Source organism: Schistocerca gregaria, chromosome 2 (genome assembly GCF_023897955.1).
Source record: "Schistocerca gregaria isolate iqSchGreg1 chromosome 2, iqSchGreg1.2, whole genome shotgun sequence".
NCBI lineage: Eukaryota > Metazoa > Arthropoda > Insecta > Orthoptera > Acrididae > Schistocerca > Schistocerca gregaria.
The window spans coordinates 990,445,074-990,469,416 of NC_064921.1; the positions used below are offsets into that span (position 1 = coordinate 990,445,074).

At 41.7% G+C, this 24,343-nt stretch overlaps 1 protein-coding gene across 1 annotated transcript in view; it reads right to left on the reverse strand.

Moving 5' to 3' along the window:
* The window catches only part of LOC126335490 (protein big brother), a 215,149-nt gene that overhangs the window by 169,023 nt on the left and 21,783 nt on the right, over positions 1 to 24,343 (reverse strand). Inside the window, exons 2-3 of the mRNA XM_049998820.1 lie at positions 19,291 to 19,377; positions 15,604 to 15,714 (exon numbers count right to left, since the gene is read on the reverse strand). Of these exons, the coding sequence (XP_049854777.1) occupies positions 15,604 to 15,714; positions 19,291 to 19,377 (198 nt within the window). The remainder of the gene's footprint in view (positions 1 to 15,603; positions 15,715 to 19,290; positions 19,378 to 24,343) is intronic.

Sequence of the window (24,343 nt, forward strand, 5' to 3'; positions counted from 1 at the left end):
TTTAATGTCACTGAGGTACGTTAGTCACTAATAAGTTAGCGGCATACAAAATTTTCTTCCTAGACACTGACGTATCTAAGAAGGAAGACCTCCAAAACATTGTTAACTGCAGCATGTATATTGAAGCAAGCTGAATATATGGAGAGCGGATGTGTACACTGTGATAACGGCGTGGCGAGCACGTGTTACTCGGCGGGTGACAGGTTACTTGCTCGTCGGTCAGTTCTAGTGTTTTTCTTCGCAGTTCTAGTTAAATTGTAAGTACCACCATAATCAGCTTGACAAGTCAGCTCTTAGGAAGAAAAATCAATACCATCTCCAATACGAACATGTCTCATAAAAGGTGCAGGTTAAAATCTTGTATAGTATTGAGGACTGCTTTCTCTTACTTTATGTCTTGTTACACCACAAGCATAATTATAGTCTCATACTAATCGCTAGCATTATGGCTACGAAATACTGATATGGTTGTTTTTGTTGTGGTGGTGGTGGTGGTCTTCAGGCGGGAGATTGTTTTATATGTACAAAAAGAGTGTAGCTAATGTGATACAAGTGATGTCAGAACCTTATTCTCCAAATGTAACCCGATGCAAGTTGCACACATTGAGCAATCTCCAAACCTCTGATCACTGCCAACGAGCCGGCTGGAGTCGCCGAGCGGTTCTAGGTGCTTCTGTCTGGAACCGCGCGACCGCTACGGTCGCAGGTACGAATCCTGCCTCGGGTATGGATGTGTGCGGTGTCCTTAGGTTAGTTAGGTTTAAGTAGTTCTAAGTTCTAGGGGACTGATGACCTCTGATTTTTTTAAAACTGCCATCGAAAGTCAAAACAACGTTCTCAGTATCTACACATGCAATATGAACAAACGAAGACAAAAAGGGAAAGTTTCATCTTACTTTTAAGTCCTAGATGCACGTATACTGACGAAAAATAAACGACATTGCTCACATGACTAGGAATCTATTTTCCAAGACGTATTAATGCGAGACTGCTTTCCGATTCTGAATTATTTTTTTTAAATATATGACTCAGAGACACTGAACTGTTTACTGCAGCAATGGAAGAAAAGAAGAAAAATGTATTTGTAGATTGCCACTGTGACGTGGTACAGAGATCGCGTTGCCGCACCAAATTTGCCAAAACGAATCGATAGTGCAGAGATTATCGAATGGTCGTACGACGTGTGGGAGGCGCTCCTAAAGACCACGGCCACTGTCGCCCTAACGCTGAGGTCAAAACATGTAGTGTCGGGCTATATAGAGCTCTGCTCCAGTTCGCGACGTCGTCTGAAGAAGTCAGCATGATAGTATATGACCAATGTGACAGGTGGAACGATTTTAGTTTCGCCTGGTCACAACAACCACAAAAAATTAAAAAAAATTGCAGCACCAGTTTAGTTTCTTTTGTATCAGACCTCGTACACGACTTTTTTGGAGGAGAGCAACATATGTCTACAGAAAACCACCTGTCAATTGCCATGGAGTTGATCGGCTTTGTAAAAACACTCCGCACAGTAAGGGCACCGTATTAGCTTGAAAGTGGTCGTACATTAGTACGCCAGAGCAAATAACTCCTTAGTAACTCAAGCAGAGCGTGAGTCAGACGTATTTACGTCTGATTCCAGAAGAAGCCTGAGTGTCATATTGTGTAAATCTTAACCTTAAATAAGTAGGGGACAGATGGCGTAGGCACCTTTCGTGATATTGTATTTTTCACGGAAAAACTACGGCTCCGAGGATTAGTTGTGCGTTATGAGCGATCAAATGTCTCATTGCACAGACATTGTTGTGGGGAAGGAGCACGGCGATTCTGCAGCTGCAAACCACACCGCGTTACGTAAGACACAATCCGATCTCCGACTCGACGGGCATTACAGCTTGAACAAGCCTGGTGATGACGCGAGCACTGCGCGGTGTTGCTCTTCAGCTGTAAACAAAAGGAGCTCTCGGTTCATAAAGACAACGTGAAGCAGTAAGTATATAGCCTCTTACAGTACATTTTCCCTTTCGTGAAGGACTTCAAAACAACGTTCATAAAAGGCCTGTCGATATTGCACGTGAGCTTCCTGTAATCACACACATATTATCCCCAGACACCTGCTTCGTTAAGATAGTCCTAAAAATAGCTCTGTGAGCTATTTCATAAGATTTTCGCATCAGATCAGCGACCAAGGACAACCATACAGCTCAATATACGCCATCGCCCTATTAATCATGTACAGGTGTTTCTTCTGTTTTAACAGTCATAAGCTTTCTACTACCAAGACATGTCGTAGAATTTCCTCCTGCTAGAAACCAAAGTTTTTATCGGCATTTCAAAATAGTTGATAAATTTTCGAATCAACTAATATGAAATATATTATTGTTATACTGTTGGTGTCAACCTCCATCACTTTTCTGGAGACTGTGTGGCTTCCTTATGAAGCCCCAACGTAAAAAGTGATCGCCCGCAAACAGTGGCTGTAAAAATAAGAAACCGCCTGAACATTTTCGCAGTAAACTTAGTTATTTATGATTATGCCGGGAATGGTTGCCTGAGTTTCAGAAGCTCTTCTTTCAAACAGTTAGGATCCTAATATTATGAAGCTTTATGTCCTAACATGGCGAAATGGAGAGGTGTGCATTGCTAAATAAATGTTAAATCTGTTACCGTGGTGCTGCAAAAAAAATGCCAAACACAAACTTCTGTAGAATATTTTGCCACAGCTGCTGATATGCAAGTAACAATTGTTACTGAAATGTTTCTTGTTAATATTTTACCAGGTGAGTAAAAACTGCGCAAATGTTCAAATGTTAGTGTCGAAACGTAAATCCGACATCTAGAAACTGCAGAAGCTACTCTTTGCGGAGCCATAGTTCGGACTGTTTCTGAGATAGTTTTACTGTAAAACAGGTAGACATTTCCGACATGCAACATTTATCTAGGATTATTTTCTGATTGAAGAGTCACTAGTTTAGGAAAGAGAGGAGTATCTACATTGTATTTCTTCTCATCGTAATATTTCAAACTGCTATCAGCCCTTTCTTAAGAATTTCTCTCTCTTCCAGTGTAAGCCATATCTGTATAATTTACAAATATCTACCTCTTCTTCTCTCCGAATGCACGAATATGCAGAAACTTTAACAACTAATAAAATTTCGTACCATATATGCGAACGTTGTTTACTAGCCGTTCCATGTCAATACGTTCGCATATATGTTACGAAATTTTATTAGTTGTTTAAGGGGGATAGGACGTCGGCCGACTTGGAGCAGGAGAGTCACCACAGAACATTTTAATTTCCAGTGTCTATACTTTTACAAATAAATTCATAAAACTTTGTCACCATGACCAGGAAGAATTGAGGACTCACACTCATCGCAGTGGAAGTTCAAAAATGTAGCAAAATACCTTTTTTTTTACATGAGAAATTTCATCATTTTTTCACTTATTACTGGCTGCATTTGTTGCTATAGGTACACTTTTCTTCCTAAGTAAGTGAGATTCTTCGATGAATTTTTCATAGCATACAAACAGTAGTTACAGGTGTATGAAACTCTGGAATTTTCCAAATCCATTAAAAAACTGTGGAAAAATTGAGATAATTAACTATAAAACTTGAATATTTTCTAAACATGAAGTTTAAAATGTAACAGTTGATTCATTTTATCATAAATTAAATAACTTCTAGAGTTTCATACACCTGTAACTATGGTTTGTACGCTGTGCAAAACTCAGCGAAGAACCTCTCTTACTTAGGAAGAAAAGTGTACCTATAGCAACAAATACAGCCAGTAGTAAGTGAAAAAATAATGTAATTTGACGTGTAAAAAAATTGTTTTCTTACGTTTTTGAGCTTCCACTGCTATGAGTATGAATCCTGAATCCTTCATGGTCATGCTGCTAAAGTTTTATGAATTTATTTGTAAAAGTATAGACAGTGGAAATCAAAATGTCCTGTGGTGGCTCTCCTGCTCCAAGTCGGCCCGTTTGACGTCCTACCCCCCTTAAGTTTCTGTGCATTCGAATAGAATAAGAGGCAGATATTAGTAAATTATACAGATAAGGTTCACACTGGAAGAAATGCTTACGAAGAGGCTGCTTACAGTTTGAAATATTACGATGAGAAGTACTGCAAAGTAGTTAATCCTCTCTTTCATAAACTAGTGACTGTGACTCATCAGTCGGAAAACAATCCAAGATAAATGCTGCATGTCGGAAATTTCTTGGCTGTCACATTCGATGCCCTTCGCCGAAAAGCAGTGACCACACGGGAAAGTTGTGTCTATCTCTCGGACCCTACGCGTAACGTATCCCAGTCAGCGACCGGTAACTCGATATTTTCGTGACGTGAATGTACCACCTCCCCTTCCGGCGCATTTCTAGCCGTCCCTCAGCTCTAAAACGCGTCCCCTATATTGCCGGGGATAATACGGTCTGCCTGAGCCGTAAAGCTCGTCGCGTATTTCAATTTGAACGGGGAGTGTCAGGGGCTTGGGGAGGGGAGGTCCGGTAGGGTAATGAAGTAGAGGGGTGCTCACCCCAGGCCAGCTAATCACGGCGCGCCTGCAGCCATCGCTACGGCACCCCCTTCTGCCTCTGCCCGTGGCGCCATTTTGCGTCGTACGCCGCGCTCTGCCAGATTTTAACGTTATCCCGTAATCAGATTCTCTGAGTGCATCACAGCCCGACTACAATTACATCGAGGACGACATAGCGTTTTAGAATTACGAGAGGCGTACGAAATGTTTTCATACTTCACTATCTATAGCTGTCAGAAAAAATTGACGTACATTACGCGTACAGTATTCCATTATTTTTCAGGCATATATACGGAAGGTCAACATTTACTCTTCCGATATACAGACGTTGCAGACATTTTCAAAGCGAGTTGTTGACGGTTTCTAATGTTCAAGCGTGCCTATTTATACGGAGCGCTAAAACGCCATTTAATGTTATACTGCGGAGTAAAATACATGTCCTCCACAGATAACATGGAAGACGCAGATAAAACTCGTGCATCAAAGATGTTGCAAGCGCCGGGCCTAAAGAAACAGAGCTCTGGAGGCATAATATCCATGCAAAGAGCAGATGCAAATCCCCAGTGATAATCAATTAGGTGTCTAATCATTAAACTTGTTAGCCAGTTTCGGAAAGCCAGGAAGCAAAGACTAAAAAAAAAAGTCTTTCTTTGCGAGCTAAGACTCGAAATAATAGGATTTCCACGAATTGTACCGTTGGAAGACTCGTCTCAGTTGAGCAGACTGACAGTTGTATTTCCACTGCTTTCTTGGTTACAGAATCGCAGTGGGATTAGCCCAGAATTTTTTAGCACAGTGCCAAGGAATTTTGCATAATCCTGCGTCTCGTAGAGCAGATTGACGTGAAAAGTTGCTAGAGCTACTGTCTTGGCTGGTAGGCGGAACATCATATTCAGTTCATGCTGCTTCATGATTCTGGCACTTGCTGAAGAAACTTTGCACATGTATTGAAAAATGAACGTTGACTTCACACGTTTTTCTCTTCTTTTGGTTGTCTTGCTTTTCGGCTCTAAGGACTGAGTCACCGGCTCCGGGTTCCCGTTCAACATAAGAACGCTTTCGGTTCAAATGGCTGTGAGCACTGTGAGACTTAACATCTGAGGTCATCAGTCCCCTGGAACTTAGAACTACTTAAACCTAACTAACCTAAGGACATCACACACATTCTTGCCCGAGGCAGGATTCGAACCTTCGGCCATAGCGGTCACGCACTTCCAGACTGAAGCGCCTAGAACCGCTCGGCCACACCAGCTGGCCCTTTCGGTACAATCACGCTTGAATAAGCGCTTGAAAAATTCTGAACACAATGACCGCTGCCTAACTAGCCAACAGGAAGAGCAGACTTGGCGGATGCTAACGAATAGTTTGAAGAAACATAAATTTTGTAATCAAATGAAACATTCCTCCGAATTTAGCACAGGTAAAAATTGCAACGAGATTGCTTGCTACTGTACAATGAGCAAATGGAATATAAGTTACGTCCTGCGTTCCGAATTTAGTACTAGAATGGCACTCACTCAGCAAAACGATAAAGCCTTACGTCGCACATTGTTGCTTCTCTTGCCGCACGCTATTTTTACAATTGACATAATAGGTAAACGCGCAACTGTGCAATAACGTATAAGGTTTAAATGTTTCGGAGGATGCCTTTTTGTCGCGAATGACGACCATGGGATAACGGAGAATAGTGAGCGAAGATGTGGAAAAGCTAAGCTCTCCTTGCTTAATGTATTATTTTGATTCTGTGGTACCTGGCACTTCAAGGACAAAAAAATCCTTAGAAGTATTAGCTAACTCGTTTTTAGATGTGTTGCCGTTACGTTTTGCTATTACACAGTGATTACCTCAGGGCGAAAACATGTATTGCTAACCACAATTTTCTGAACGTATTTCTGAATGTTGAAAAACTGTTCAGCGAGGCATTTCTGTTCCTAGCCAGTTTTTTAGTTACATAGGAATTGGGTAGAACGCTGCTTAGTTGGTAGACACCGCTTGTGAAAAAATTCTTTATTCGAAGCTACTAGAAACACATGTTAAATGAATGTCATATTATGCTTATCTACTGTCAAGCATAAATAATTTGTGCTTTGTTAAGGAAAGTATACAAGGTTTACGTAGGTTAGTGTCCGATTTTACAACAATGGGGCAACAGCTGTCACAACTGACCTAATTAACATCACTTTACTCGTGCTTATTTCTCATGCAGATTGAAACAAATGCAGCTGTAAAACGTAAGTAACAACGTGGCAGCAAAGATCTTACTTTGTATGAGCGCATTTCTGATTCATTCTTTATGAAAAGCAACATGAGTAAATTGATGCTACTTACCTCAGTTGTCACAGCTGTTATCCGTATGCTGTAAAACGGGACACAAGGCTACATGCGTTCCGTCACTTAAAACATGTGTGTTCCGTGGCATGGCACTAATTATTAACGTTTGGCAGTGGCGTAACGCCGAAATTCAGATGTTAAAAACTATTACACAGCCAAAAGCTTCAGACTCAAATTGCAAGTTAACGCACAATTTAAAATGTGTACCATACGTGCAATTTTCAGTTTAACATTTCTTCGCCTACTGCTGCAGATGTTTGCTAATCAGTGAACATACATGTCTTCTGTAACTAGAGATGTACAAATATGAAAATAAAAAATATGCTTCTTGTGGCCACCAAAACAAGCCGTCTAATATTTGTGCTGTCATTTTAGGAGTATGACACGGCAATACTGAAATTTATGAGAAAATCTCTGCGAACTGTTTACTGAGAATACTTATATGCGTGACTAACTGCGACAAAGAATGACTAACACAAACTACGTGCGTTTAATTCCGCCATTAGGCTGCATCACTAACAAGTAAGTGTGATAAGGTTAATACCCAACTGAGTGGAAATAAAGCAAATCTAACTTTGCTGCACCAGTTTTCGGAAGAACGAACTGCAGCGGCAGTGTGCGGGGTAGCCGGGTGGCAACAGCAGAAATCAGTGCTACGTGTCGCTGCGGCAAGATGGCGGCCGTCATCGATCGGTGGTCAGCTTTCTCTCGCCCCCTCGCCCGCAGAACTCAGCTTTTCCTCTGCGAAGCACGAATTTCTGGAAGACCTCTCACACAATCGCGATGACTGCAGATCACGTGCGGCACTTTCTGAAATCCGTCCTTTAGCAATACTTTCACCACCTATCGACATAATTTCTAGACATGGTAACAAGTATGAGAAACATCTCTTCATTGGACTTTCACTGCGCTAAATGTAAGAGCTGTACTTTTAACACTGGTTTATTGTAATAACAATCGAAGTTACTACAGTGAGAACTTCTGGCTTCATAACAAATACGTTGCCTGTTTACAATTATATGGTGGACTTGTGAAATTCACACTTGTTGCACACATTCACTGTCGCTGACTGTAAATTAATGTAATCGTAAATGGAAGTGGTTGTAGTCTTGTCCTTGGAATGTATATCCTCGATACACAATGAAGTGAAGCGGCTCTAACCAGATTCCGGCGAACATATTTGTTCATCCTTATACAAGGCGATTTCCCCCTTTGGAACAGTGGTTATTTTGCTGAAAAGTTTTCTATAATAAAGAAAGGCGTTCAGCACTAAGTGATCAACAGCTGTCTATTCTCCAAACAAGTGAGGAATAGCGTTAGATGCTATTTATGACGACCAAAATGACGTCGAAGTTGTAAGTAACTATGTTGGGGCGCTTAGTTATACTCTTCGGAACTTTGTATGTATTCCGCCGCTTTCAACCACAGTGGGCAACCTCCTTTAATTCTTTTCTGTTAACATACTAAAGCTGTCACATGTAATGAACAAATAGGAACACTATTAGTCAAGTTTTCCCAGATACCCTTTCAAGTTTCAAGTAGCTTATAGCTCAGAAAGATAAAATGAATTTTAGCTCATAAAAAATCTATTACCAGTATGTACTGCGTAAAAGATGAAATACACGATATAGGCCCTACTTCCCGAAAGTTTACTTTTAACACTGCTGCTAATACCTTCCCCGACCACCAACTTCGCATCGCCATTTTTCCTGCTAAAGCGTAGCCCAGGTGCCTATATTGAGACAGAGTGTTTGCTAAAGTGCTAGTAAAAAGTAATCTAATAATGGCAAAATTAAGATGGTATTATGATAGGAAATATGTAAGTCAGCTGTCAGAGCACTAGCGATTACATTTCAAGTGTTTTGACGGCTTAAAGTAAATATTATTTGTTCGCTTTTTATTCCTCTATCCAGACAGCCGTATCTGTTGCTTTCCATTCGATTTGCAACTGATTTAAAGGAATTTCGTCTGCGAATGTGCTTCCTGATATTGGCTTGTGGCTTCAAAATTTACTCCAATTCCGTCGGAAAGCAATAAATATAGGCGTTTGGATACAGAAATAGAAGAGCGTAAATTCTATTGCAATGGCATGAAAATCTTAGCAACTGTTTTCCCCACGTCTCCACCACTGTGAAGGCTACAAGAAATTAAAAAGTACCGTAATCATTGTCACAGTTTCCGCATGACTAAAACCGGAGTATTACCAACAACACATATAGCAGGAGACATCGTCAGCGCTTGTGCGTGGATGTATCTAGTCTACTGTGAGTGACGTAAGCCTGTAAGAACCGTATAGGCTGCAAGCTGGTCTGTAGCTAAGAGAGCTATAAACTCCCTGTAACGACAACTGAAGCGGGTTTTTTGTAATAAAATCCGCTGATAGGCCACAGTGGAGAAAAAAAAGAAACAGCAGGGTTAAGAATGTACTAGTGACAAAGAAGGGAAGGTTAAAGATAGATTGATTCACACTGGTCGTCACGGAACGCAATGTTATCGTCAAGGTTTCCCGGGATGAAATTTTTGATGTAGACGTTGGTGGGGTGAGAGCAGGCGTAGTCTGCTAACATAGGAAGTTCTCGCCGTGCTCTTATTCGTGGCAAAGTAGTGAACTGAATTTTTATCTTCTCAATTTGTATTTTGTTGTTCATTTTGCATCGGCATACTGCGAAGGTTACATAAGAACTTTGAGGTTTTTCCTATGAATCTTCTTCCACAAAACAGACCAGATAAGTAATTTAGGTTTTACAATGCCTAGACAAAGAAGACACCTACTCTGCGCTTATTTAACAATTTACACAGGTACGATAATTATTAAAATGTCTTTTTAATAGTGAAAAAATTAACTCTATTGAAGGAGAAAAATATTTTCGCATTATGTGGCACTTATAAAGGAAATAAGAAGCAAATAATAAAGTAAAATGGCATTACGTAATGTCTTCTAAGTATTCTTTGATGTGTGTAGGTACATAATTTATAGGGCAAATAATTATTGATATTTTGAAATGTGTAGACGACACTTCTTCGATCATGTTGAACCCAGCCCGCTCTGTCCGGCGACGACACTCAGAAAGCAATGAATAGTGGGTACCGGCGCTCAGGTTGATGCAGTGTTCACAGACGTCTGGTACGCGTTCGATAGTCCCGCACTGCCACGTAATCAACAAAATACGAGCGTACGGAATATTATACAGGTGTGCGACTGGAATGAAAAGCTTCTAGCAAACAACGAAGCGTGTTTTTCTCAACGAAGAGAAATAGAACATTGGCCGTATTAGAGGGGAGTACAATAGGGCCATTACTTTTCACAATATACGTAAATGACCAAGTGGATCATGTCGGAAGTTCCAGGACGCTTTTCGCGGATGATGCTGTTCTATACAGAGAAGTTTAACGTTAGAAAATTGTAGCAAAATGCAGGAAGATCTGCAGAGGATGCACGCTTAGTGTGGGTCCTCGCAGTTCATACTTAACAGAAACAAGTGTAACGTATTGCACATACATAGGCACGGAGACCCATTACTGTATGATTACACGACTGCAGAACAATAACTGGAAGCAGTCGCTTCCATAAATCACCTAGCAGTGTGCGTACGGAGCAAATTAAAGTGGAACGACCTCACACCTAAGACTAACCATGAACAGATTCGTTGGAAGAATCCTTAGGTAGCTCACCCACAAAGGAGATAGCGTACAAAATCCTCGTTTGAGCAATACTTCAATGCTGCTCGTCAGTTTGGGATCAGTACCAGATAGGATTGGTGTAGGAAACAGGTAAGATACAAAGAAGAGCAGCATGTTTCGTTACAGGTTCACTTCATAAGCGTGAAAGCGTCACACAGTGGCTCAGCCAACCCCAGTGGTTTATTGTTTAAAGTACGTTCTGTTTGACACGCACTTTCAACAACCGCCTCTCCCAAAACACACGGTGGCGCTGGGCATCGCTCGTGTGGTACTTCAACAGTTAAGGTGGAACTTTGCAACTAATGGAACTACCTTTTATTCGACATAATAGTTAATTACAGTATTGGACGTCCATAGCGAAGTCTCATGTGCTTGTATCTGAAACCGTATGTATTTCTATATATAAAACCGTTTTGATTTGAATATTGTTCGTTGAGAATTTACTTTTATAAGAAATTTGCGTTTCTGCAAACTTTATAACAAAACAGGCGTTAAATGAAACAACAAGTTCACTGTTACTGGTAACAGTGAACTTGTTGTTTCATTTAATGTCAGTAACAGTCACGGTAAAGCCTAACCTAAAAATGTTCGCATTTAAAACAGGCGTTACTTTTGTCTGTTTATAATAGGCCATCGGATGATGTGTTAAACTCGAAACGCGTCGTGGCAGTTAATAATTAAATTCAGAGAAAACCCGCGACTTAAGCAACCACACAACCTTTTTAAATTCTTTCCAATAATTGTACGCATAAGAATCCCAAGCCACCCACCATAAAGTGGCTTACGGAGTGCAAATGTACAAGCATATTCTTCCAGTTTTGAACAATGTGCAAAATTTATGATAAGGCCTACCAAGGACAAGTGGTACGAATCTTATTTCGGCTGTTAATGAACTTTAATATCTTTGTTATATTCTCAGTTTTTGTGAGGCGGCGGAACTTCATAACCTCACCTTCACCGTCCAGTACTGGTCTAAGCGACGTTAGCTTTCGTTCCGAGATGTTATGTTGACGCCCAGTACTGAGCCGTTTTCAGATGTCCTGTCGATCTTGACATCTCTAACTAAGTCGAACGGTGCAGAAGATGGTAACGGTCGCGATCTTATAGAACGAACCAATGTCAGCAACTGACTGAAACGAGCCGGCCTCGGTGGCCGTGCGGTTCTAGGCGCTTCAGTCCGGAACCGCGGGACCGCTACGGTCGCAGGTTCGAATCCTGCCCCGGGCATGGATGTGTGTCGTGTCCTTAGGTTAGTTAGGTTTAAGTAGTTCTAAATTCTAGGGGACTGATGACCTAAGATGTTAAGTCCCATAGTGCTCAGAGCCATTGAACCATTTGACTGAAACGAAGTAAGCGAACCACGTAAAACTAGAACCGGCACGGTGTATTACTACAGAGTCGGACCTAGTTATTTAACCATTGCACAAAGACGTTAGTACCTCTTAATTCGCAGTTACAGGCCCTCAAAACGTTCCCGACTGTTTTTGGTACATTGTAACCGATGTCTCTCTCTCTCTCTCTCCCGTCTCCCCCCCCCCCCCCCTCCCTCTGTCCCGTGTGTGTGTGTGTGTGTGTGTGTGTGTGTGTGTGTGTGTGTGTGTGTGTGTGTGTACACAGAGGTTCTTCAGCCGTGGCAGAAGCTGCGTCCTCAGGAGGGAGTCCCCAGAAGAGCAGTCATGAATGCTGAGGGCGGGTGAGTACCGTTGTAACGGCCTCTCACAATATGCGCTTTCGCTCCGGCCGTCAGCTTAGCGAGCCAGGGGGTGTCTAGCACGTCTGCCGGCACACGTGGACCTCCAGTCCTCTCCGACGCGTTCCGGCGAAAGGCCGACCCTTAAACGTCTCTTTCCAGGCACCGTTATATTGCTTCCAACTCCAGGTGCTCCAAGTTATTGGCCACGCTCTTCCAACGAACGAAAGAAAACCAGTTACAAATTACCTGAAATATGTTCATCACTAGAGCGCATGAATCAATCTTAGTATGCTGTTTTATGACGTTTTTACGGTACATTTCAAGAAACACTTATTATTATTACTATTATTAATAGCCAGTAACTTCATCAAAACGTGAGAAAGTAAAATGGAACAAACATTATCACACAAATATTTAGGAATTAAGATAACTAAAGACGGACGAAGCAAAGAATTCTAAAAACAAAAGCAATGCTCACGGGTAAAAGAAAAATGCATTCTTCAGAAATCATATATACTGAAGTGAGGGAAAAAGGGATTATGTGTTGCGTTTTAAGCGTAACACTGCGTGGAAGTAGAACATGAACGATACGCAAAAATGAAATGAAATCTTTTGAAGTATGCCACGCCGAGTAGCCGCTCGGTCTTAGGAGTCTTGTCACGCGGCTCTCCCCGTCGGAGATTAGAGTCCTGCCTCGGGCATGGGTGTGTTTGTTGTCCTTAGCGTAAGTTAGTTTAAGTTAGACTGAGTTCAAATGATCCAAATGGCTCTGAGCACTATGGAACTTAACATCTGAGGTCATCAGTACCCTAGAACTTAGAACTGCTTAAACCTAACCAACCTAAGGACATCACACACATCCATGCCAGAGGCAGGATTCGAACCTGCGACCGTAGCGGTTGCGCTGTTCTAGACTGAAGCGCCTAGAACCGCTCGGTCACACCGGCCGGCTTAGATTAAGTAGTGCGTAAGCTTAGGGACCGATGACCCCGGCAGTTCGGTCACATATGACCTTACCACAAATTTCCAAAAAAATTTCTTGAAGCATTTTAGGTACGGTGCTACAGACACCTCTTGAATTGACCAGTTAACACTAACAACCAGGAATTCCTGCAAAGAACTGGCGAAGAAAGCTCCTTTAGGAGAACAATAGAGCGAAGAAGTGGTGATTAGTGTTGTGTTCTAGAACAAACGTTACGAAGCACGAAGGTCCGCAGAACACTGCGACTGGCATTTTTAAAACAAGCTATACGTAATGCAGGAGTCCTTAACTATGCAGAAATGAAAACATTACATCCTAACAGATTCAGGAGGAGATGTCCCAACCAATCGGAAGACATGACGAAAACGAAGAGCCAGTAACTTCATTTCAAGCAACAAATTAGGCTTCGTAGCGTCTACACCATTGTGACTTGAACCGGGTGAACAACCTCGTGTAGTCGTATCGGAGATAAAGAGCAGTAGGCCGAACAAGGATTCGTGCTCATCGTCTGTAAAACTTAACACTTGCAAGAAGGCAATATCACACACAGCAACCACTCTGCACATTAGCGGTCTGGACCAGCCTCACAAGGAACTGGTAAAGACTGAAGAGATCGTAACTCTAGGAGGTAAGCACCAGCGTGGGACGCGTATCGTTGCTCTGGCGATACCGAGGATGAACCACTGTGACGTATGCGTCTTACCCGTTAGTGTAAATTTTATCCTGCGAATAATGTACAACAACAGCCAGTCAGAATTCAGTATTGTTAACTTTATTTAAAAAACACGATTATTGGTTTCAAAGTTACAAATTTATCATCACACGGGATGCAGGTCTATCAAAATACTGGGTACAATGATATATAGGCGAGTACGCTTACCATGTGTTTTGTAATAAGGATAAATTTGTAAATTCTATGCCAGTAACGTGCTTTTATATTTTTTTTCACAAAATATAGTGAACACAAATTGAATTGACGCTGACTGCTGATGTACGGTATCACACAACACCCACTATTCTCCAATAGTGTCATTACGTAGCGAAACAGCACAATACCATATGCATTCTGATGCTACCATAGCTGCGCAAAGAGATTACTGAGCTAGCTTGTTCGTAAAATAAAATGTTCAAGAACTATGAAGGATATCACAAAGGGAGGCAGGGAAGGGGGTATGTTTAGATCTTCAGCAGAGGTATAAGTGGGATGGACGAGCAGGCGAGAAAGGAATTCAGATTACGGGGAAAATGGGGAGGACGAGAAGGAGTAGGAGAAGAAGAAGGAGGAGAAGGAGGAGGAGGAGAATAGAGGTTAGCGTCCCGTCGACGACGAGGTCGTTAGAGACGGAGCACAAGCTCGGATTTAGGGAGGGATGGGGAAGGAAACCGGCCGTGCCCTTTCAAAGCAACCATCCCAGCATCACGGAAAACCTAAATCAGGATGGCCGAAGACGGGTTTGAACCGTCGTCTTCTCGAATGCGAGACCGATTGCGAAAATGGGGAGGGGGGGAGGGGGGAAGGTGGAGGAAATTGTGACTGAAACCAACTCTGAGTAGATGGTATTGGTGATTGTGGGTCATATGTCTTTATTTAATATTATACTGAGTAGTCTATTAATTTAACAATTGTGTGCTTTGCCCAATTGATCTGGTCATTTCTGAGTTGTTTCATTTCTGAGTTGTTTCATTTCTGAGTTGTTTCGTTTCTGAGTTGTTTCGTTTGTGAGTTGTTTCGTTTCTGAGTGGTTTCGTTTCTGAGTTGTTTCGTTTATGAGTTGTTTCGTTTATGAGTTGTTTCACTTCTGAGTTGTTTCACTTCTGAGTTGTTTCGTTTCTGAGTTGTTTCGTTTCTGAGTTGTTTCATTTCTGAGTTGTTTCGTTTCTGAATTGTTTCGTTTCTGAGTTGTTTCGTTTCTGAATTGTTTCGTTTCTGAATTGTTTCGTTTCTGAATTGTTTCATTTCTGAGTTATTTCGTTTCTGAGTTGTTTCGTTTCTGGGTTGTTTCATTTCTGAGTTGTTTCATTTCTGAGTTTATTCATTTCTGAGTTGTTTCGCTTCTGAGTTGTTTCATTTCTGAGTTGTTTCATTTCTGAGTTGTTTCATTTCTGAGTTGTTTCATTTTTGTTGCGTGTGAGTCTTTTTTTCTTTTTTTAATGTGGTAGTTTTCTTCTAGAGTGGGAAGGTGTTTCTTGTATACCATTATGATTTCCATGTCTGTGTCTCTGTCGGTAATTTTGTGTTAGAGTGGGAGTGGCTCAGATCCTTAACAGAGCTTTCAAAAATGCGCAGGCCATCACGGCAGGCAGCGCTAGATGCCAGCTATGACCTGCACTAGGCCACCGTCTTTCGCATCCGCTGGCAAGCGGACTGAAAGGCCATCGCGACGGCCGGTACTCACCTTTCCGTGCTCTTTGTCGAAGTCGCACTCGCGGCCCGGGTCCGCCGTGCTGTAGCCGTTGGTGCTGGGGTTGAACACCAGCTGGATGTTGGTGCCCGTCGCCACGAACGCCTGCAAAACCACCGACCGGCGTGCTGCTTATCTGTACACATATTTTAATTTAAACCCCCCGCCGCCGTTTTCTCTCGTGAAGGCTAATCTCAGGAACTGCTGAAGAGATTTTGTGCGGTTTCCACTAATAGCAAGGTTATCTGTTAAATCCTCAATTGCCAGGTGTACCCTTTCCAGCCCTCTCACGAAAGAAAAGTCCCTGGCACCGCTGATAACTGAAACCGAATCGCCGCATGGCAGTCAGACACGCATACTTCTCACTATCGGAGGCGGTCTACTGACCAAAAAATACAGACAAAACTATAATTAACTGATCATGAAGGTGGTACGAAGCAGTCACCACGAACAATTACAAATGAACGATAAGATATTTTATAACTATGTACCCTTGTATATGAATATTTATGCATTAAAGGATTCCATTTTCCGCTTTGAGATTAAAAGTCTGAAGTTTCGCTTTACAACTAATGGTAACTGATCGCCAGAAGCTTTTATAGAAATACCGACGATTTCGGTAAAAGTGCATAAAAAGGACAAGTCCCGTTAACTCTCTGCAAGCATCATGTCTTATGAAGTTGGACGTAGACAGAGCAATGGTTCCCAAAACATCAGTTATATCACATACCTTTAGAACTTAGAGATCCACGCGAGTTTTTACGTATTAAAGACTGTTTAACCCACTTGTGTAGCCGAGGACACTAACGCACGCCTGTGGAACGGCGCTCGACTCTTGAGTAAGCCGGCTGTAGTCCTATCCCGGTGGTGGATGAAATTTTCACTTGTTTTCTCCTCGGTGGGGCACCATAGCCTCGATAAAATTGAAGAAATACATGCACAAATACAACACGTGGCACGTGACAATTGACTAGGGCAATGAATCTGTTGCTAGTGTAGATGCACCTGAGAATGTGCCATGCCCTAAACTAGTAGCGCAGAATAAAGCAATTTTAAATGCAGTCCGGTAGAATAACATCCTTCAAATTTTCAGTGCTAGCAAGAGGAGGATGTTGGTGGTGTAAAATTCTGATCGTTGGTTTTTGCGCCAATGCCCTGGGTTAAATTCCGTACCTCACTGCAGTGTTTCATGAAGTGAGGGCACGTGATGCTGTTGATGGCGATCCGTCTGTCGGTTGGGGACGTTAAAATTTACCGGCCCGCATGGTGCTATTCAAGAGCAGTATATCACGTACCGCATCGGGTTTCAGCCTCTCCCTTCTTTCATTATCACCATCGCCGCGCATGTTACTCTTTGGCAATGTCAATCGGGGGGCAGGGAGACACGATCTGTTGATTTAAAACATGTTGAATGAAAATCCTACATCAAGATCGCAAATATTCTTTACCGAGCCATCTTCAGAGCAATCTTAAATGTTGTTCAGTGTGTGACAAATTCACAGCGTCGTATTTTTTGGAGTTAAGAGGCTGTAGTTAAATAAAGTATCCTAAAGTAAAAATCTTGGTTGGTTATATAAATTGACAACTCTAATTAGTGGTTAACGTATTCAGTTTACATAACCAACTAAGAGTATCACTTCAGGTTTTTTTTATATAACTAGGGCGACTTAGTTCTAGAAAATACGACGATGTGTCGTGCGTCTCACAAACCGAACAATATTTTAGATTGATCTGAAGATGCTTCGGTAATCAGCCGAAACTGGTAAGAACTAAGGAAACTTGCCATCTTGACATAGGATTTTTATCCACACATATTACAAATATTACACTATACACGCAACCTACACTCTACGAGAACACATACGACATAGTTCTCACATATCCGCATGGAAAATGGCCAGTGAGAGCGGAGAAAGAACACTTTTTCCGATGGGCGGCTGAACCTCACCCCGTAGGATATCCCAGCCAACAATGTGACACAACATTTGCTTTTTTAAGGATTCTGGCATTTAAAACGTAATTATTTAACTTTCCAATTTTTATGTTGCCCCAATGTTAACACTTAGAATCACAGACTCCGAAACGAATGTCCTAGTCTTGAATGAAATTATATATGTTCGCAGTCAAAATAGTGTTAGATATAAGGAATACAGAAAATTTAAGATCACGAAACACTGATGTTTAAATCATTTGGGATGAAAAGTGATTTATCAAACGGGTAACTTAACTGTAAAAAATCGTCCTATGGTTTATATGAAATGAGAAACCGAACAAAAATGATTAGTAGTTGAATCCATTAACAATAGTGTTTGGGACAGGATGAGGAGTCAGGGGTGAGAAGTGTGCGTGTTTCGAAGAACGATGAACACGCGATTCGCGATTCTGAAGTGAAAAATTCCTTTGTGACGCAAACATAATTTTTTCAGTGAAGCCTGACATAGCCAGGGAGGAGACTGCGGTCTTAAATTAATAAATAAATTTTTGAGCAAAAAACCTTTTGACGTCTATACCGCAATTTTCCTGTCACAATTAAAGTACGACAACTAGTTTAGGTTGCTATCTGAAACCATCTTCGGATCGTTCAGAATGTGAAAAAGCGGCGAATGTGCATTAAATGCATCATTAGCTGTTGTCATGCAATAACTTAAAATTTGTAAATACCAAGGCAATAACACTACGTAGTTTAAAAACATCACAGCGAGCAAGCCAGGTTGCAGACCGTAATCTCACAAGATGACGGTAATGTACAAAAATGTCCAGTTGCCTAAGTAAAAATTGGATTAAAAGCTCATTTTTTTAAGAGTTAGTATGCTGTCTACAAGATGGCGGCGTTCTAAGATGCGCCTCGGCTGTAACATTACGTCTAACCCTGCCTTCGAACTTCTTTTTCTTTGAATGTAATATTGACAATTTTTGCAGAGTTGCAACAGTAAAATATCAGCATCAGTGTTTTTATTCGATAATATCAGATTTCTTTTTTGGGGGAGGGGTGGTGCTGACGGGAGAAGCTGGAGGGGGGCAGGAAGCCCTTTTTAGGTCTCTTGAGCATAACTCAAAGGAGCATAAAGTGTTAAAAATCATTACTAGCGGTGCGAAAGAAAAACAATTTTGGTTGCAAGGGAAAAATACTTGTATTGACGCGTTTCATCCTTCTGGGACATTATCAGAAAATCTATAAGGAAAAGAAAAAAAGGAAAGGAGTATTTGTCAGAGTATGTATGTCCCTACTTTGCAAAGCTATACTGGACCATACCTTGACGTATACTGTTTTCTTTTTCTTATAGAATTTCTGATGTTACCCAGAGGGGCGAAAGGGTTTCGTTTTTCTCTGCAACCGAGACTCATTTCTTTCGATATACTACCCATGGTTGCTGTACCCGATACGCCATGGAATGGGAAGAATAGTACATTTTAATATAGTCGTGATAAGATCAGCTCCTTTTTTTAAATTTTTGCTGTCTTCTAAAACTGGATGAATAGCCCTTTTTTTGTAAAAGAATCAACTAGGCAATCAAAAACAAACAAACGTTTTTCGCGTTGCTTATTTTGTAATTATTGAGCGTTTTACGGTTTAAGGATATTCAAAACCGCATATAGAAATGAAAGACTCGCGAAACCTATTGCATTCGATTCAGAAAAAAATATGATAGAGCCAAACAAGAGAGAGAGAGAGACACTTACGATTTCCGTGTGGCCCTCACGACAGCCGTTGTGGAATCGGGCCTGCCTCTCTTCCAGTGGTCGGTCCCGGTAGCCAGTATACCGCACCTGCAACACCAACACAGTTCCACACTCATCACTTCGAAGACAAGGACAGCGATTTAGCGCAGTGCAACAGGAGTTAAGTTTGTGAGCTCTATGATGAGAAGAAACGAAGTGCCTGATACAGCCAGCGCTACGTCTAGTGTCAAAGCACAGTTACCATACTTATATCCTCAACAAGTTCATAATAAATTAAGAGAATGACACTGCTTCACCTCATAAGTGTAAGATCAATGGGTTTAATCTGCCTCGTAGCACAGCAACCAATCTGCGCATCTCTCGGTTTCGTTTCGACTGCAGCACAGCGAGCATTTGCATTGTAGAACTGGCATTTATATCTCATCCGACGCAGCGTCTTTTTAACCTAACTGGTGGGACACGTGGGGCAGGGGAGGATGCGGCTAATCCAGATAATAGCGTTAACTCCCCCACAGAAGCTTGGGAGACCACCTTGACTGGTTGCTGGATCAGTACAGTGGTCGCTAATCCGAAGCAGGAATCGATTTATGCTCTCTTTTATCGTAATCTCTCGCTATACGTACTATTCTGACTGAATATGGAGCAAAGGCGCTAACTCTCGAAGGTTAATAGCTACAGTTACATCTGATTACAAATTTAACACGACAATAGGCCGTTGATGACTGTAGGATATATTTGGTAGCTTGCAGATAAATGTGGAAACTGTCATACGTTACTCTCCCATATCCCGCTTGTAAATTTCTGATCAGAATAATATCCAGAAGGATAGGAAAAAATTCCAAACATAGTGCAGGAATATCAATTTCGTTTCAGAAAGAGAAAAGGTACAAGAGGAGCAATTCTGTCATTACGCTTGGTAGCTGAAGTCAAACTGAAGAAAAATTACATCTTCTTAGCGTTTGTCGACCTATATAACTTCTATAACTTCTATAACTAAAGGCAGATTAAGACAACAATCCGTAGAAGACTAGGGGACACATGTACAAAATCTTCGTGGGACTACCAAAAATGAAATATCAACGAAGGCGAGTTCGTGTTAGGGACGGTGAGAGGCACAGTCGCAGATAATCACGGTTGTGGTTCACAACCTGTTCGTCGAGGAAGCAATAAAGCAAGTTAAAGAAAATTTCGGAAGAGAAATGAAAAAACAAAATTTCGCCTAAGACACAGCTTCTTGGCCGGATGTAAGGAAGAGTAGAAGACCCGCCGAAAGAAACATATACTTAGCACTGAATATGGCTTAAGGATAACCACAGTTGATAAAGAGTACATGAAGATGTTCCAGAAGTAGATTAGGATAGGCGAAGGTAGCTTTCTTCAATAAAACAGCTCAACCGTATCAGATACTAATATACAATTGAGGATAAAGTTTCTAGAAGTTTCGTTTGGAGCACTGCATGGAAGTCGAACGTGAACCATCGGACGTCTGGAGAAGTAAGACCCGGAAACATGAAAAATTGTGTTAGCGAAGAACGTTAAACTTCAGTGGACATATAAAATTTGAGATGAAGAAGTACTCCAAAGAATAATTGAGAACAAGAATAGTTACTTCACAGAGTAGATCTTAGCATGATAATGTGACGCTAGGTGTCGAACGCCAACTTTCACGACAAGATAGTGACCCACAGCCGAATGAACGACCGAGCCAGTTTGGCTCTAACTGTTAGGTGATTTCCAACTGCCGTTTAGGCCAGTAATGGACCCGTTATCCATCTCCGCCACGTTAACACAACACACAAACAGTTAAAACATAGAAACGACTAGCACAGTCGACGCTCTTAGCACGTCGTTACGTACATTAGCTAGGCGACAGAGACAAGTGACAGGTCTACGATGAAAGAAGAGGCGCCACGTGAGGTCTTGCACTAAAACGAAACGAAACCCAAGGGGGGGGGGGGGGGGGAATAGTACGGAATATTAAAGAAATCAGTGTAGTTGTGAGGGATTCAAAATAGGCGTGTCGTTAACTGCTTAGGACCGAGCCTACGTAGATTTGTCAGAATTCCCTAGAGTATTCTTCCTGCAAAATGGCTGAGAAACTCCACGGCGGAACACCTCGGACGCCCGTCAGGGGCTATTATCGCCTTCGCGCAGCGTTACTGCATTCGCGCCGCCGAATTATCTCAGCAGCCAGCATCTTCAGCGTTCATCGTTCTTCACAGTAGCAGCGCTAGTAAGGTGTTATCTTACACGCAGGACATCATGCTTTCGAATCAGCTCTCCGACAAATTGCTTTATTTTTACTACATTCTTCTGTAGACGAATCACTGACGCCATTAAAATTAATGCTTAGGTACCTAATACGGCAAGGACACTCACTGCTCGAAAATTGGAAATTTGTGGTGAGATCTTATGGGACCAAACTGCTGAGATCATCGGTCCCTAACCTTACATGCTATTTAATCTAACTTAAACTAACTAAAGGACGACACACGCCCATGCCCGAGGGAGGACTCGAACCTCTGACGTGGGGAGCCGGACGGACCGTGACATAACGCCCGAGACCGCGCGGCCCAAGTGCACCAAGGATGAAAGGAAACCGTCAGAGATTACCCCAGTGTCAGTACTGACCGTTTGTGCCTCTGACAGCGTATTGAGCAATTTAGTAAAGTGTGGCGCGTAGACATTCAGCAACGAACTCTAAAATTCCCTCTTCATATGACCCAGTTGCCTTCACGAAAGAGAAAGCAAGAAAAGTTAAGACTTAACGTCACATCCAATCTGATATTATTAATGACATGGAAGGACGTGACGATGTCAAAGTGACCCTTTCGAACGAGATTGCCTACCTCAGGTGATAGAGGGCGATCGCGGTAAGCATGAATTAGACCGATCCGAAGGAAAACTGAACACCATTTCTATCGAATTGGGGTCCAAGGCCTCGATCACTGCGCTGCCTCGCTCTCCCTCTCTCTCTCTTTTCAAGAGATTGATCGAAACGATCCATGGTATGGTCCGTAACTTTCTCTTCCAGATCGACAGAAAAGTTTGGACCATATCTAGGAAGTTCTTTCTTTTTGAGCCTCGGTCTCGAAATAGTTTCCAGAATATTTACCACCAATGACATTAGCTGTCCTACATTAAACATACTTAAAAACGGAATTAAGCGTTAGCATCGCGATTCTAAATACCATCCTACCTTTTTCTTATTTCTCCTCCTAAAATCTTCCAACATTTACCGCACTGTTATTGCAAAGGACCGAGAAAGGTGATATTAAATAACATGCTTCCTAGTCTGTCTGAAAAATTACGCCTATCTGTTTTTCACACTGGGGCATTTTCACAACTTTGGCGTCCCGCAGAAAGATAGAGGGAAGTTATGAAATGTTTGCTGAAAGATTCTATTTACAGTTGCAGTTTGTAAAGATTTATTATACTTCAGCAGATTTAAAATGATGTCAATTGCACAGATTTGCACAACGGATGTGACAACCTAGCTGATATTTACTTTCAATATTTTCATTTCTAGAGATTATTGTAACTTGTAATTCACTTTGTTATGCCTTGCTTCTCAGCATTACACTCTAATAACTTCATAGTCTACTTTGAAATCTGTTGAAAGTACTAATTCGCAATTTACTTACATTAAATATTTCTGATTTGCATACGGTCTTAATTCTAAATGCCACACGATCTGTACATAAGCTAGGAATGTAACTGGTGATTATGGTGTTGACGCAATGCTTACCAGTAGTGAAGAGAACATACACGAGAGCATTATAAGCGACATCTTTCTTAAACCGCTCTGAACTATAGTTATATCATTCGAGAACTATTCAGAAAATTCTGACGGAGTTGAATGATCATTTTGGAACAATTATAAACTTAAAAGCTTTTTCGACATTCGTTATCACGACACATCACTCCATCCAATAACACACATGCTTACTAAAAGTACGTACACGAAATTTTTGAGAAAGGGCGCGCAACAGTCCCAAGCTCCTAGTTTCGACCGTTATGGAGAGATTTCCCTTTATTTTCAGGTAAATGCTGTAGCTGGTAAGCCACTCCCATTTAATCCCAATCACGAAACCCCCCTTTACTGTCCCACTACCATTTCGCTTCGTAATTTGGCCGAAGAATGGAGAGAAGTGGAGTATGAAAAAAGCAAAAAAAATCAACGTTTATGCATATGAGCTAGAGAAGTCTTTTCGGAGTCAGGATTAGCAAGTAAGCAAAACCAAGGCAAGAAACTCGCTGAAATCTAAATTTAGTCATAATAAAAGTGCACACATTCCTATCAATCATATAAATGAATAACGGCAGCCGTGTTGTTGCCTAAGTGATCCTCGCTATATCAGGTATGCGAACTATTGATTTCACTTTTTCGAGAAAAGGTTGTTCCAAAGTCTGGTACAGTCACCTCTCTTCACTTCCACAGCGTCACGTGAATACCTTGCGAACATAATCAGCGCTGTAACGTCTGCTCTTAAGTGCTTGTGTTAACACTGGCCATATGATAAAAGTTTTCATTTGCACTTAAATTGTAATTGTAGAAAACGTTGTTAGTCGAGAGTTTGAGTTCATTCGTTGTACAATTTTGTCTCATAGGTTAGTACTGGGTGTAGAACTAGGACTGGACTTGTACAGAACTTCAACTGAGAGAGATCAGTAGACTTCGGGTACCGACACAAAGCTTCAACTTTCGTCTGGGTCCTTCACATATCTTCCAAATAAAACATATGGTGTATAATAGGCTGGGAAACAAGTACTAAATCATAATGAATGATCACTCACAGTCTTTGCGCAAAGTTCCTCAGTGAGGAGCTGCTATTCAAGCGCAGTCGGGACATCACTTTCCAATTTAGTTTTTTCGCCGCCTGGGAAAACTGAGACACGATTATGACCAAGAGGTAAAACCCGGCGTAGCGGACACGTACAGCTCGGACTGGGAGTGAGTCAAAGGATGCAGGGCGGGTGCTGAGACACGCTGACTTGCTTCTGGCGACGTATTTAGTTAAATATGGAAGAGCTATCGCCTAGATGAGCCTGT